Source organism: Episyrphus balteatus, chromosome 2 (genome assembly GCF_945859705.1).
Source record: "Episyrphus balteatus chromosome 2, idEpiBalt1.1, whole genome shotgun sequence".
In the NCBI taxonomy this organism is placed as follows: Eukaryota; Metazoa; Arthropoda; class Insecta; order Diptera; family Syrphidae; genus Episyrphus; species Episyrphus balteatus.
In genome coordinates, this window is record NC_079135.1 from 87,449,217 (window position 1) to 87,465,773 (window position 16,557).

The 16,557-nt window shown below is 30.5% G+C and overlaps 2 protein-coding genes across 2 annotated transcripts in view; one reads left to right on the plus strand and one right to left on the minus strand.

The window, feature by feature from the left end:
- LOC129909283 (autophagy protein 5) overlaps positions 1 to 9,407 on the minus strand; it is a 63,731-nt gene extending 54,324 nt beyond the window's left edge. Inside the window, exons 1-5 of the mRNA XM_055986357.1 lie at positions 9,182 to 9,407; positions 9,023 to 9,122; positions 8,842 to 8,947; positions 8,648 to 8,772; positions 8,485 to 8,582 (exon numbers count right to left, since the gene is read on the minus strand). Coding sequence (XP_055842332.1) covers positions 8,485 to 8,582; positions 8,648 to 8,772; positions 8,842 to 8,947; positions 9,023 to 9,122; positions 9,182 to 9,337 — 585 coding nt within the window. The 5' untranslated portion in view covers positions 9,338 to 9,407. The remainder of the gene's footprint in view (positions 1 to 8,484; positions 8,583 to 8,647; positions 8,773 to 8,841; positions 8,948 to 9,022; positions 9,123 to 9,181) is intronic.
- Positions 9,408 to 11,702: 2,295 nt separating this feature from the next.
- LOC129909279 (protein ABHD11) lies at positions 11,703 to 13,042 on the plus strand. Its single transcript, XM_055986353.1, has 5 exons — positions 11,703 to 12,047; positions 12,109 to 12,282; positions 12,350 to 12,579; positions 12,640 to 12,768; positions 12,830 to 13,042. The coding sequence occupies exons 1-5, from the start codon at positions 11,715 to 11,717 to the stop codon at positions 12,960 to 12,962; spliced, it is 999 nt and encodes a 332-aa protein (XP_055842328.1). The 5' UTR covers positions 11,703 to 11,714; the 3' UTR covers positions 12,963 to 13,042.
- The last annotated feature ends 3,515 nt before the right edge of the window (positions 13,043 to 16,557 follow it).

A 16,557-nucleotide genomic window follows, 5' to 3' on the forward strand; every position in this document is an offset into this window, starting at 1 on the left:
TGACAGCTAGAGAAATTATCGAAAAAATTACACGTTGTGTCACGTCGAGGCGCGCCGTGTCTCGTGTTATGTTGCAACTCATTCTGACGCATTGTGTGGCATTGTGTCGCGTTACGCCCACTTACTATAAGAATCATTGAATTTTTTGGACTTAATTCAGAATTTACTCCAACTTTGAAAAAACAACCTTTTATCCGAAAGTCTCATAATGCTCCCAAATGTAACATTATTACCAAATTTTATTAGGATATCCCAAAAATGTTGTTTCCAATAAAAGCATGATATTCTTATAGACACTTAAAACTCTTGGTTCCAATCTCAAATGTAACATATTTGCTGAATTTTAATAGGGCATCATTCTTAGTTTTTGCAATAAACCCCTTACCACATTTTATCTAAACCTTTTAAAACACTCTGTCATATGAAAAAATATATAGCCTAACTTTTTCGGAATTTCCATGGCAAAGCCCACATTTTTTGAGGGGATTTTATGAGTCCTTCGCAGATTTTTCTTATTTTCCGAAAATAAAAACACCCTTTCACCAAAAATATTTGTATAGACTGCTTAGATTCCTTATTTGGGTATCATTTTTGTCACAGTTATTATGTTACTTGTTCTGAATTTTAACTTCTTCCAAAAAAAAAAAAAAACACTATTTACATAACTCAAGATGATTTTGTAGAATCTCAGTCTTTAAATTCTTAGTTCTTATAAAAAACGATATTTTTTCTACAAGTTTAAAAAATAAAAAAAATTATGTCAGCTGTTTTTCACACATACAGCTTAGAGGTCTAGCTTTCGTTAAAATATTCACTTTAAAGAACTTTATTCCTATTTAAAAACCGTCAACGTTGTCGAATTCGAAGAATTTTCTCAATATTCATCAAACGATATTAAATTTACAAATATTCAATCATTTTATAAACCAAAATTAAATGTCCGTAAAAAAAAAAACTATTAAAAAATTCTGGAAAAGACTACCTATTTATAATGTAAATGTTCCCTATTTTAATATTTTTAGGATCAGACTTTGTTGATATTTTTCAGGCCAGCAAATTTTATTTGTTTTTAAGATCACATCAGACTGTTGTTTATTTTAGATGCAGACAAAGTATCTTAATCAATGGCATCACAGATATACACTTTATGTATGTATGTAGAAATAGCTAGCCGAACTAAATGAAAAAAAAAACGAGTGCTTAAGTTTTTTGTCAATTGTTCTTTTCGTTCAAAACAACTTCGATAGTCTCCCTTTATTGTACGAGTAGTGTGACAAATTCTATTTCGATAAAAATAGATTTTAAGTTTATTTTTAAATTATCATGTGATAATTTTGCTTTTCACATGATAACAGTCCTCAGTAGAGGTGATTGATTTTAAAAGAATTTCGCAAGTGAAACATTCCGTAAATCAATTGAATTATAAAATTGTTTTACAAAAAAAAATGCTTTTGCCCAAAAACAATTCAATCGGGGTTGGAAATTGCAATTTTTTAAGGCGTGGCAATGACGATTAACAATTGGATACCGGACAGTAAGGTCGATTAGAAAATTGTATTTTTAAATTTAATTTATCTAAATATCTAAACCGTGAAAGACAAGCCTTCAATATAAAAATAAAATATAAGAGGAAATGCCTGTTACTTCATTTATCTGTTTTTTGTTCTAAAACGGTTCCCAAGTGTAGGTGTTTACTATTCAAAAACATTTTGCAATGTAAGATTTTTTTTTCAAGAATTTCACCCTAAATAACGGTCAGTGCTAATCTTATTTACATATTTTAAATCTTTATCGAAATCATGAAATGTTTTTATTCAAAGGTGTTTAAATCATTAGACAAGATGAAAGGTGTAGGTTTAGCCCAGTAGTTTGTAGTTCATTAAATTAAATGTATCTTATTTATTTTAAATACCTTAAACTTGTTTAATATTAATGAAAGTATTGTGGTGGTAGTTACATATAAAGAAAATTAGTACCTCCATATCGCTGGCCGAGAATTATAAGGTTGTATGTTTTATGGAAACCCCAGCAGACATACAACCCTATAATTCTCAGCCAGCGATATTTTGTCCAGCTCTCACGAAACCTACGTTTTTTGAAGGCACTCAGAACGTATCTTCTTTAAAAACACTGCGTTTTAAATTTGTTTGCATGATTAGTCAACTGTTAGTTAACTCACTTCTTTAAAAAAAACTGGTCCTAAACTATTTAATTCACATATTAAACCATTAGAACTAATAAGCATTCCTTCTTAAGACATACAAAATTGAGAATACGATTTTAAAGACTTAAAAATTTAACATATTGCTTTGTCTGGGTATCGGAGAAAAAATTCCAATATTGAAGAATTTTGTTTGTATTACAAAAATTTTATGAATTAAAAATTTATGCTTTTTATGGATTTCTTATTCAAACTCAAATTATGATTTTATTAAGTTCGTTTTAAACTTATAAATACCATTGCACGGATTTTCCATGTTTTTTTCTTGGGATGTGTAAATTCATTCATTTAGGTATGAGGGAAAACTTTCTCAAAAATTGACTTGGATACAGCGTACAAAATATTATTTAAACACAACAAATAGTAGAGTAACTAAAGCAAATTATTAGGAAACCCGGCCGAACAGCTCTGATTTTGACGATTTTTTTTTCAATTGTAGGTAATTAAAAATACTTTAAAGTCTATAGATTAAAAATTGCCGATGTTGCCGTATTGTTTTTTTTTAATTTAAATTTAATTTTTTTTTTTACAAAACCATTTTTTTGCTTAAATTTCATAAAACAAATGATAGCAAACGATTCTCTAGGTAATTTAAGGGAAAAAAATATATAGGAGTAAGTTACAATCTTCCATCGTTTAAGCGATAAAAGCAATTTTCTCGCAATCTGACTTCAAACACAAAAAAAATATTTTGAAAACAACGGCAACAGTAACAACATGTTAAAATACATTTTTTTTAAAGTTAGAAGCTCATTCTTATCTCTTAAAGTTTAATCCACTAAATTTAAATAAAAGTTTTTGAAAAAATAGTCCTCAAACTCAGAATTAAAAAAAAAAAATGTTATTACAAAAATTTAAAATGAATTTTTTCCAATCTTTTTCTAATAAAATATGAATTTATTTTTAAAATATTGTTGGCCATAAATATTATCAGTTGAATTCCGAAGCAGAAAAGGTAATACATTTCACTCTTTTGAAAAAAAATTTAAAATTATTTCAATTTCAATGAGTTTTTTTTTTTGATAAAAACTGAATTTTTGCATTGAAATAATTGAATTTCTCAGAGACTTTGCAATATAAGAACTTTAAACTTTTGCTATTACAATAAGGGCTATTGACAGAATAAAAAATAACTTTATATTTAAATGTTGAACTTTAAAAAAAATAATAGTGTTAAGTTAAACTTGAAAAGACCTATGCTAACCGCGTGGTGCGTGAAAAACTTGCATATTTGGCCTTGTATTTTTTTTACACTTTAGATAATGTAGTAAGCTTAGAACAAGCTATTATCTACGATCAGAGGCTCATCAAAAGGGCATGTTAGTGGATAGTAAACAAAAAATACAACCTCCCACATGCACAATATAAAACAAATTAATTACGAAAAAAACTTACAAGTTATAAAATTATAAGTACAAAAAATCCAACACATATAATTTATTTAAAACATTGATTAATAATCACGATTGTGGAGCACTGGTTCGAAACAATGTTTTTAAACCCATTTTCGTCAAATTAAAGTCTAAGGATGAATGATTCAACTTAAAAAGTTTACTCATGCGACTAAGAGGCTCATTAATACCATAGTTTGTGCTATGAAAGTCGATATGCAAAGGTTCAAATCTTCGTAGGAGGTGAGATCCACCCGGATAATTAATACCAATACAAGCTAATAGATCAGAAGCGTCAATTTGAGAACTAATAAGCTGATGAAGAAAGATTAAATCATTTTTAACACGTCTCTGTGCTAAAGTTTGCATCTGAAGAAGTTGAATGCGTTGTTCATATGGGGGCAAGTTGAAAGGATCGGTCCAAGGAAGACCTTTTAGAGCGAAGCGTACAAAATTGTGTTGAATAGATTCGATTCGGTTTTTATGAACTTCACAAAAAGGACTCCATACTTGAGAAGCGTACTCAAGATGCGGTCGAACGTAGCAGTGGTACAAAGATAAAGTAACAAATGGATCATCGAATTCCTTTCTTCTTCTTCTTCTTCCTTTTTCTCGGCGCTGTTATGATCTCGATGTCCCACGTAACTGCTTCACACTAGTGATCCGCCTGTGGGGTTCGCCGGGTTGACCTCAGAAATCGGCGGCAAGCCTCCCGGTTTTGTATTGTTCCATTTCTAAGGCCAACTGAATGCTGGTGGTTTTGCATTTGCTTGTACCAGGAGTTTTTAGGCCTACCTTTCTTTCTATTTCGTGTTGGAACGTTGTATGATATTGCTTTTTTGACGGGGTTCTCAGGATCTCTCCTTTGAACATGGCAATACCAACTGAGTCGGTCGTGTTCAATTTTTTTTCATACTCCCAACGTTCCAACTCGCAATTCTCAGATTCTGTCTAATCTGCGGCAATACTTTGCTAGCCCCCGGAATCCGTCTAGCTCTGACCCGAGCATTGCTGCTCGGTCCAGGATCAGTACCATTAGTAATGGTAGTGCCTGGCGGGGTAGTGTCATTTCCTTGGACGAGTACTTCCATAATGCTTCAGTTCACAAAATCTTGCGAAACGTTGTTGTTGTTGTTGTTTTGTTTCGACGCGTGCATGCTCCAGTTTTGTATTTGATCTATCTTTAACAGCACCGGTGATCTCCAGTCGTGCCAACCCAGGGACTGGCATGCACACTTTTGGGAAAGTTTACAGGTGTTAAGTGTCGCTAGGTTCACCTTGGTGTTTGTGGCCTAGTTAAATTTACTCCTTTAGTCGCCTTTTACGACAAGCGGGGAGGCGCTGCAGGAATATTCTAACCCGTCCCTGCACAGGGAGATCATCGAATTCCTTTGCTCAACGTTTAATAAAACTAAGCATTTTTGTATCAATCTTCATCAAATTTGCTGATTGCTGTGCAAAGGTCTTGAAATAAAGCACTTTAAAAGTTGCAAATATGTCTCACAAAAGAGATGAGGCAAACTATATAGGGCTTGCATCAAAGGCATACAACAATGCGACTCGTGCCAAATTAAGGCTCAAGGCTACTGAATAAAAACTGTGAAGTTTCAAACGGAATCATAAAATCCTATAAGTGCCTTAACAGTCCAAATGCATCCACAAACTTATAGTTAATTTACATACTTACGTGTCGTCGTAGCCCTTAAAATTTCAACATCTTATATGAAAAAACAAGCATTTGAAATAAAACAAATTGAGAACTAACCTAAGCCCCAAAAATGGCAATATAAGGGGACCGGGTGGAACAGCTCCGATTTTGAGGACTTTTTTTCAAACGAAACGAAACATGAAGGACTTTCGACAGCCTGCCAGCGATCTTTTTAGCATTGCTATTGTATCAACAAGAATCGAAAATTCTATCAAATCGTGAAACAATTTAAGCAGTATTGCCAGCCCAGAATAGAAAGAAGCATGACATGGTTACATGGGAATAGGGTAGGAGGTGCTCAAGTGAGAAAATGAATTCTTGGGACACACTAGCGTAGTGTAAGTATTGGTTTCGTGTTGAAAAAAAATAGAGGTTTTTATCAAAACCAACATTACGATGATGAAGAACTCCGAAAAAGTGGGTCTCGCAATTCCGTTCGTCCGTCTGTGCGTCTGTGCGTCCGTCTGTACACATTTCCACAGCCTAAACGGGTAGACGGATTTTCTTCAAATTTGGTACAGATGATTTTTTTTTTGTTTTTTTTTTTATATTCCGCTTAGATTAAACTTTCAGTTTCTAATGGTTTATCAATTTTTCCATCACCTTAGGAAAACGAACATGGATGGATGAAATGTACATATGTGAACAAAATTCGCCTATACAGATATAGTTTTCCTTTAACTCTGACTACATTGATGACACGGATTGAATTCGTAATTAATAAGTTTTTTTTTTTTCAAACATGGCACTGCCTAAAAATGGGCAATGCAGATCTTGTTTACATTAAAATTTTTTTTTTATATGGGTAGCAATTAAGGAAAACTTATTATATCTCCAGCTTTCATATGCCTTTATATTTTTATATATATTTTTTTATCTCAGTTTTCATTAAGTTAAAATTAGTTTTTTTATAATAATTCTAATATATCTAGAAGATATATGAAGTGCAGTGTATTGATTAACATTTTATTGATTTTCCGATTTAACTAATTTATGATATTTCTACGTATAATTTTTACTTGCGATATAGGTACTAGAGGGCAAGTTTAAGATTCGTAAAGAAAATCGAACTCGAGATAACAATTTTACATGACATTACGATGATGGAGAATGCCAAAAAAGTGGGTCCGGCAATTCTGTCTGTCTGTCTGTCTGTAAGAACCTCGAGCTACAGCCTAAACTACTGAAGCGATTTTGTTCAAACTTGGTAGTTAACAGTTTTTGGTGATTCCCTAGAGGGGAAATTGAAATTTTTTTTTTTTATGACCAAAACTAACGGTACCTGCCATATAACGGAAATAGAAAAGTTAATTTTTTTCAAAAACGGCTCTAACGATTTTGATTAAAATTTTTATGTGTGGTATTACATATAAGAGCCAACTTTTGAAATAAAAAAAATATTTTTTGTACCGTTATTAACGGTACCTGTCATAGAACGGTTTTTATGGTTTCTGAATATCTCGTACAAAATTAACCCGATTTCAACGAAAATTTTTATGCAAAAGCAATTAAATAATAATAATATTAAAATTTTAGAAAATTTTCAAAAAGTGCATTTTTGGATTTTTAAAAAATATTTCAAAATTTTTTTTTGAAAAATCAATTTTTTGAAAACGGGTTGGTGAAAAATTTTGAAATTTCGTTTTTATGTGTAAATTAATTATTTCTTTAAAATGGCATACGGGCAATTCCATGGTAACTCACTTTACATTCACAAAAATTTCCAACACATAAATAATTTTTTTTTTTTTTAATTTTAATGTAAATTGATACGAAATTACTATCCATGAATGGAGCATAACTATTACTTTCATAACTAACTAAACAAATTGTCTTTATTTTTAACATTTGTTTGGGAAAAATAAAAGTTTGATGGTAACTCACGTTACAAAAATCGGACACGAATTTTAAGAGTCCGACAGTATGAAGTTTTTATGTGATAATTAAGAATCTTAATTTGTTTTCAATGAAGATTCCATACATACAAAATTACAAGCTTTTAATATGAGTGACAAAACCAAACATTTTTTCAATATTTCGAGGAAAAATTTTAAAATATTTAGGTAACTCACGTTACATTATTTTGGTAACTCATGTTACCTGCGATTTGTGGTTCCAAAAGTAAAGAAAAGATGCATTTTCACTCAAGTTTTTTTTTAATCGAATAGTGTGTAACGAAGCTTGTTTAAATGTTAACTTATTTTAGCACTCATTAGGGGATATTGTCATCGTCACTATTAGACTCATCATATTTTCAGTTTGCTTGTTTTTCCGTCATTTTCATGTGAAATTCTTCTGTTGTTGTCAAGCTTATGCTATAAAAATGCTTTAAGATTATTAAACTCCCTGAATTTTATGTCTATCCATAAGGGAATACAACAAAGAATCTTTTTTTGCAACTTGCATAAAGAGTTGCCGTTTGTAAATAGTAGTTTGCTAATAAAAAAAGTAAAAAAGACTGCATAATTTGTTCAAAATTCGTGTCCACTTTTTCATGGAATTACCCATACCAACTTTTTTTTTGAAAAATGTTAGAAATTTTTTATATATAAACAATTATTTTTTTAAAAAACGGCTCTAACGATTTTGGAAATTTTTTTTCTAAAAATACCTTTTTTTAAATTTAAAACGGTGTTTTTTGAATAAAAAGCTTTAACATTAGAGTTACTTTTAGCATAAGAGCAAGTACGTGCGACCCCAGTCGTGCATTTTATTTAATATGGAAGAGCTAATTAGGCTGATTCTGAATGGAAACTCCCGGGGAAATATGTTCGAGAGAGGCTCCGAATCCAAAAATTCCAAAAATATGATTTCTTTTCTGTTTTATTTTTGTTCCCTTGCCGTTAGTATTGATGAAAATGCGAAAAAGTCGAAAATTTTTATTGGAAGCCCTTCTCACGAAGGAGTTTTTCTGGGAGTTTTCATTTAGAATAGGGCTGAATATTTTCTTCTTCTCAATATCAAGCACAATGCATCTTTTGTTCGTTAAATAATGATAAGAGAAACATAAAAAACATTAAAAAAAACTAAACCAATAACAACTGTGCGGATTAAAATCGATTGATCAATAAAGTTTACAGACGGATTAAAATGCATCCCATGAACGTGTACGACTTCAAATACCTACAGTCTAGAAAATGAATGTTTTTAAAATGTTTCTTTACCTCATTATAAAATCTAACAGGAATGTTCTTAAATGATTCATGATCTCCAGTTGGTTCCATTAGTCGCCTATTAACAGCCCAAAACTGATCAAACTTATCTGAAAGATAAATACAAAAAGAGATTTTACAAAAAGTTCAATTTCATCGTCATTTTGAACTTTACCATTAACCAAACCCAACCACAATTGATTATGATCTTTTTTCTGCATTGCCGAAATAACTTGTCCCCGATGTTTGAGAACATCTGCTTCTTTTAAACAAGACATAAAATGCGCTTCTAAGATGTCTCTAAAAATATTGATTAGAAAGAAATTGTGTGAAATAGTGTTTTTGACTTTATAAACAAAAGAAGTATACTTTGTTGCAAATTTGACTAGAACATCTTCAGGAAATTTGGAAAAATGAATTGTCAAATTCCATGGAAGATCATCTTCCTCGGAGTGATACAAATCAAATAATACTCCTGAAATGCATGATTAGGAGGTGTTTAGCATAATAAAAACCCATAAAAAATTGGTAGACAACAGAGTCAACTTACCAATTGGATAGTGCAACTTTAAGGGAATTCCATTATAATCAAACCAAACGTTACCATCTTGTTGGTCATTAGCAATATATCTATTAAAATATTTTTTCACCTAAAATGCAACAATACAATTTTAAAAATCTATAAAAGAAGAAGAAAATAAAAACATACTTTATCCGTAACTAGAGGAAGGTAACTCAATCGAGAAACCATTAAATAGAATTGATTGGGCTGTTGTAGTCCAGCTATTTCATCAGAATCAGCTTGAAAACAAACTGGAATCTGTCCTTCCCAAACAATACGTAAAACTTCACGATCATTTGCCATTTTAATAATAATAAAATGGAATTATTAAATTTTTATGAATTTTATTAAAAATGCTTGTTTGTTTTCTTTTTTTGTTAGAAAAATGTTTTGACTTTTTGGTGTGGTGAATATTTTTTGACAGATAAGAAATGTCAAAAACAACTGACGATGAATAGAATTTAAGGTTAAAACAGAAGGGAGATAAGAAATCACAATTTGATTGGGCCAGCACACACTAGAACGATTTTCAACCTAGTACGCAGATCGGGAAAAAACAAATTTTATCTCTACAATTTTAATCTCTACAAAATATTGTTTTATACCGTGCAAAATTTTGAAGTTGGAGAAATCAAGTAAATTCGGGTTGGGGTCGAAATTCTGTATGTTGCAAAATTCTGTATTCAAAATACTGTATGCCAAAATACTGTATGTCAAAATTCTGTATGTGCAAAATGCTGTAGGAACAAAATTCTGAAAGTCAAAATTCTGTATAGCAAAATTCTGGTTGGTCAAAATACTGTATTTCAAAATTCTGTACATCAAAATTCTGTAAATCAAAATTCTGTAAAAATGCTGTAAAAAAATATCGTTTTGATAATGTAAAAAAGTGCGCGCGCACTTTTTTACATTATCAAAACGATATTTTTTTACAGCATTTTTACAGAATTTTGATATACAGTATTTTGCCGTACAGAATTTTACAAAACAGAATTTTGCATGTCAGTATTTTGTTGATACAGTATTTTGACGTACAGAATTTTGTATTTACAGTATAATGACGTACAGAATTATGGTATTACAGTATTTTGACCCCACAGAATTTTGTCGTACAGAATTTTGACAAGCAGAATTATGACCCGCTCCCAGTAAATTCTATCAATTTACAATTTTTTTTTCTTCTTTCAAATTAAATTGTTTTTTTTTTTTTTTTTTTTTTATTTGATCCTTAATTTTATTTATTTCGTCTTCACTTTCCAAGTGTAAAGAGTCCCCCTAAATTTTGTTTGAATTTTTTTTCAATTTTGTTTTTTTTTCTTGTCACAATTTTTCCAGCAGAATAATGCTTCGAAAATTAGGTATTTGTCCACGCAAAATTAAGTGGAGACTTTTTCTTTACAGCGGCTCTAAGTATTTAAATTTTACGCGTGAACTGCGTACTGCTTTGATCCACGGATCAAATATTTATACAACTGGCCCTAAGAAATTAAATTTTTCCCCATCTGCGTATTACTCTTAAATGTTAATATATCAAAGGACTTACTTGAACTACGCGTAATCCAGCGATATCAATGAGTTAAGCACTATTCACATGAGCATGAGTTGATTTTGACATTTCTTTCACATGAGAGTTTTTAATTCGTCCCGAATGAAGTTTTAATTTGACAATGTTCACCACCAAAACCAAAACAAACATGATTTTTAAGGTTAAGGACGTGCGAACTTTTTGTTCGTTGGGAATGTGCATTGTGTGGAACGCGAATTCAATCTGACAGTTCGTACCAACTAAAATTCTTTTCGCGACGAATAAATTTGTTTTCTCAAATTTATTAACATTTTATATTAAAAAGGGAATAAATGCATCATAAACTCAAATATAAACTATATTTCTATTGATTTGTTGAGAATTTTTGAGGAAATAGGGCTTGAAACTTGCCTAAAATCACTTTTTCTTATTTATTCGTCGTTCGTTGGTCGTTCTCATGTGAATAGTGCTTTAAAGTGAGTATTCAACTCACTGATTTCGACAGTATAGCTGTAGTTCAACTCTGGTTCAAGCATGTGCTTTGCTCTTTCAACATAAATAATTCTTGAACCAATCGGCGGATTATCTTCAATACTAATGATCGTTGAACCAGGGCTAAACTGCAGCTTTACCATTAATTTCAGAAGATAAAAGTTGCTGAAACACGGATTAAATATTTGTTCAACGGCCCTTAGGAATTTCAGCCGAGTTGTGTGCACATTTTGGTTGCCAAATGTAAATTTTGTTTCTGTATCAATTTAGTGCACGGAATACAATTTTTATAACATATATTCTTATATAAAATAGGTACAATGACAACCCTACATTGTCTGTGCAGTTGTGTCGATTTGGGAAAATAAGGTTGAGAAAAACTTTCAAAGGCTTTTTCCATTCGACACATCAAAAAACATTCCAAAACTCATTTTAATACAAAAAAAAAAACGCTGACGTTGATTAGTTCTTCCCTGAGGTATAAAGAAAAACATTGGTTTGACAAAGCCTTCGATTAATTTCTTTTGACTTGCGTGAATTTTCTTTAAAAAAAAAAACTATGTCCAAAATTTTGAACATGACTGTACACCCTACAAATGTACACCCTATATTTCAAATTCACCACGACATTTGCCTTTGAGGTGAAATTATTACTGATAACAAATGTCAGTTGGACAAGAAAAATCTTTGGTTTTTTGTGTGGTTGCTGGTTCATCTGTTCATAACTTGGAAAACCAAAATAAAATGCGAATATTCTGCAGGACGTTGAGGAAAATTCCCAGCTTTCAAAATGATATCTTCAAAAATAATTCATATAAATTGCAACGGGCAAACTATAGCTCTGATATAACTCCAATAAAAATGGCTGTCAATGTTTTTGAATCCAAATCAACGGATCCAAATGCATCACCTTTGATGATCATGCATGGACTTTTTGGATCAAAACAAAACTGGAGAGGAATTAGCAAAGCTCTTGAAAGTAAAACGAAACGAAAGGTAAGAACAACAAATAGGTACAACAAATAGGTACAAGAGTTCTCTTTAAAGAAATAAACAGATTTATAATGTAGATGCCAGGAATCATGGCGATAGTCCACATGTTCCTGAACATAATTCAGCTTGTATGTCTGCTGACATTGCTTTGTTGATGCAGGAAGAAAACTTAAAACGAATCTCAGTTATGGGTCACAGCATGGGTGGCAGAACAATGATGTATTTTGCATTAAAATACGTAAGTTCTTGCCTTTTCTTGTACATGTTGGGTAAGCAATTGCTTTATTATTATGTCATCCGATTAGCCTGAGCTGGTGGAAAAGGCAATCATTGTTGACATATCACCAGTATCGATTCCAAAGAATTTTGGACTCATGGAAGATATATTTTTTGCAATGAAAAATATGAAAGTATCGCCAGATCTTCCGATGGCAGATGGAAGGGCAATTGTCGAGCGTCAAATGAAGGAAGTTGTCCATGATAAGGAAACTGTTGACTTTATCATGCTTAATTTAAGAAAATTAAAAACTGGAGAGTATGTTTATTGTTAAATTTGAATATAAAATACCAAAATAGTTCTCATTTTCTTCGACAGGTTTGTTTGGGGTCCAAATGTAGCTGCATTGAATGCCAACTTTTCACATTTTAGAGCTCAAACATTTGATATGCCACCATTTAATGGACCTGTGCTATTCATTGGTGGAAAACGGTCCGATTTCTTAGAGTAAATTTTTTGTAATTTGTACTTTTAATTATAACTTGACTAATAAGAATTAATGTTACAGCCCGGCTGATTGGCCAAAAATTAAGGAACTCTTTCCTAATGCTGAATTGGAATGGTTAGATGCTGGACATCTGGTTCATTTTGATCAACCAGCGAAATTTATGGATTTAGTTTGTAATTTTCTTAAGAGTTAAAAATGTGCAATATGTATGTCCAACAAACACAATTTCAAATTCTAGGAATATTTGACAAATAAATAGCAAATTTATTTTAATAGTTTGATTTTATTTACATTCAATGGTTTACCGAAATAATTCTCTTGGTTAAAATTATGCTTTTTCGATACAAAAGAACACCCAATTAGTTTAATTGTACCTCATTTTCAGAGTTTAAACTTAGTCACTGTGGTGTATGAGTAACATTTTTTTAAATACATTTTTATTGGTAAAAAAAAAGCTGGAAGTTTAATTTTTCGTATATTTCTATACTTGCAGTTAGGCTGCTGTTTTCCGTCAAATCCATTATAATCTTTATAATCCACCAAGTGTTTATTGCTTGAGTTACAGCAGTGTTTCACAGATGCCAATCCGAAAGAGCCGAATAACAATAATCATACTTCTTGTAGGCGCTAGTAATAATGCTAAGTTCATTCATTGAAATGTTGATAAGCTAAAAAAAAAAAACTACAATTGGGTGAACTCGCTTGGAGTAGGTTCAATACTCAAGTGTGACGGAAAAAGTTTTTCGAAATTACTAGACTAATTTTGAAATTTGAACTGACCTAATTTGCGAAACTATCACATTATGTAGTGAAAACAGGCTATAAGTTTTACATATATTCTGATCTCTAGGGTAGTATCGTTTTTCTATCGATAGACGACCTTTGTCGATAGTCGATCTTAAAAAAATGAATTTGTGAATCTCTATTGTGAACGAAATTTTTTGTTTTATCTTTCGATCTTTTTCGTTTGCAAATTTGCTATCGACTCAAATTAAGTTCATAATTCACATTAGCAAATATTTTTGTCGAAAGAGATACACAATCAGCCCTATTGTGAGTTTCACGTGGAATGTTTTAAAAGCTATCGTGAGTTTCACCCGAATGGAATTTACATTTTCCCCTAAACTAGGTTCTTGTTTGCCACTAAAATGTAAGTGAGAGAAGAGCTGTCGAATACCTAACAAGTTACCTGAAAAAAAAAGTCGAAAATACAGGGAGATGTCCGAACGTGAACAACTTTTCGCCCGGAACTCACAATAGGGGAAAATTGAAATTCGTTTTTTCCCTCTGGAATCTTGTTCCCGTGAAATTCACAATAGGGTTTAATACTAAAACAGATAATGAATTTTATTAATAAGATAGACTTTTATTATATCGAATGTTGAACGAAACTCGCAATAAGGGCCAATATCTGGCTCGAAACATTTTTTTTTTTAATTTGTAAGAAATTTAAAAGAAATGAACAAAAGACTTTTTGCGATGTTAGTAAAAAATCATTACTATACAAGAAATAATGGAAAATAAATAATAATGTATCCCTATGTTCAAACCCAAGTATTTGGAAACCATTCGCGCAAATGATTTTTTTAGGAAATTTATTTGTAACTGGAATGTTTTCTCTTACGATTTTTGTTGATTACTCTAAAATTAATAAGTTCTCATATTTTTTTCACACATCGTGCATTTATTACAGATTTTTGTCAATTCCGTTTTACATTTTTTTAAGAACAGATATTCCGAATACATAACTAGCTATTTTTTGTTTTTGTTTTAAATAAAACTGCAAGCCCTGGTGGGCGGCAGAGTGTACCTTTACATTTTATATAAAGGTACACTAGTTTTTTTTTCTTTTTTTTATTATTTTCATTTGCTAAAATTTGTTTAAGTTTTATTTAAAAAGTATTCTTTCTTAACAGAATCATTTATTTTTTTTTTTATTTTTGAATAATATAATTATTTTTTTGTTTGAAAATGATGTGTGGACAGAATTCTTCTTTTTTTTACTGAATTTGATGTGTGTGTGTTTTTTTGTTTGTTTGTGATTTGCGATGAAATTAAACTTAGGAAATATTAATCTAATCTTTTGAAAAATCGTATAACCCCGTGCGCAAATGTGGCCGAGCAAAAGCTCATTTTTTTAAATATTTTTTTTTAATTCTTTGATTTACGTTTTGTTCTATTAAAATGGTAAATTAAATATTTTCTTTACTTGCTTTACAAAATATAATTATTTGGTGCTTTTATTTTATTACATACACATAAATGTAGCTTCGTTTTTTTTTTATGGAAATATACAATTTTTATAAGAGTATTCCTTAGTTTATTTTTTGTTTTTCTTTCTAAATAAAAAACAAAAAGCGTTGTTGTTGTTTTTTTTGTAATTTTTAAATACATGTAATAACTATTTCAAAGGCATAATGTATGTATTGAAGGGAATGATTTCTTTCTTGTTTTTTTTTTTATTGAAAACATCAGTAGTCTGCATTTATTATAAAGTTTTGTATTTTATGGAAATTGTTTTGAAAATTATGTCATGTAATTATCATCTTAAATCAGAAATCTTAGAAATTGAAAGGTTTTTGTTTAGTCAGGATCTTGATTGATATGAGATATGATGATATGAAGAACTAATCCCGTACATTTATTTTAAAATTGTACACATGATTATATCAACATAACTATGGCTAAAGTCTTTTTGTCACAGAACTAATAAAAAGTTAAACGTCGTTATTTATTGAAAACAAGCCGTAGTAAACTTGACGAATTTTTTACATTTTTTTTACAACAATTAACAATTTTTAAGAACGAGAGGCGGATAAACCACCACTCCGAAATATTTCGGAGTACTTTAAATAAGGTGTTCACCAAGTAGTTCAGAGTAACTAAAACTTCAGATACTACTCTTAATTCAATCAAGAGAATTTATTTTCTAGAAACGTACCATACAACATGTGGGTACACCGTAGGTGGTTCTAATGAGGAAATGAGTTCCACGGTACTAAAGCTCTATATTTTATAAAATTGGTCGCCATAACTCTTTCCCGTAGTATAACAAGTACATCAGCGGTCAACACATACTTACGTAAAAGGGAAAAAGTTAATTAAGAACCCGAATCAAACTGGATAAATGTGTGGCCTACAGCTTGTGAAGAACTACGGCGCAAGCCTAATGAATTAACCTCTAAAACAGGTAAACAATTCATAATGACATATAATCAGTATACTAGATGATTTGAATTTGAAATTCAATTCTAAGCACTTATCTTTGATATTTAGACCTTTCTAAAAATAATTGGTTTCTTTTTTAAACCCTCCAAAAAAATGGTCGAAACAATACAATAAGAATGAACATGTCTTTGAGAAATAGAGATCATTGTCGATGACTTAAAACCTTTCTAGTAAATAATCAAATTCTTTCATTTTAATTATAAAACCATGCTTATTCTAAAACTGATGTTTTCAATAACAATAATTTATTTAAATATATAATAAAAGCATTTTAATCTGGAATGCAAACAAAAAAATTGTAATATTTTTTTATATATAATAATAATAATTGTACGTGGTAAGTAAAATTTATAATATTTTTTTATCGTTATATTTAAAAATAAATATGTAATAAATAATATATAATATATAAATTAACAGAACACATCTTATTTAATAGCAGTCTAAGGCAAGGGTGATTAAAAAGAGGCCATTTTAAAAATTAATCAACATAAATAGTTATGTTGAATTAGCCAAAAAAAAAAAAAAAAAAAAAGAAAGGAGATCAATCAATATAATAA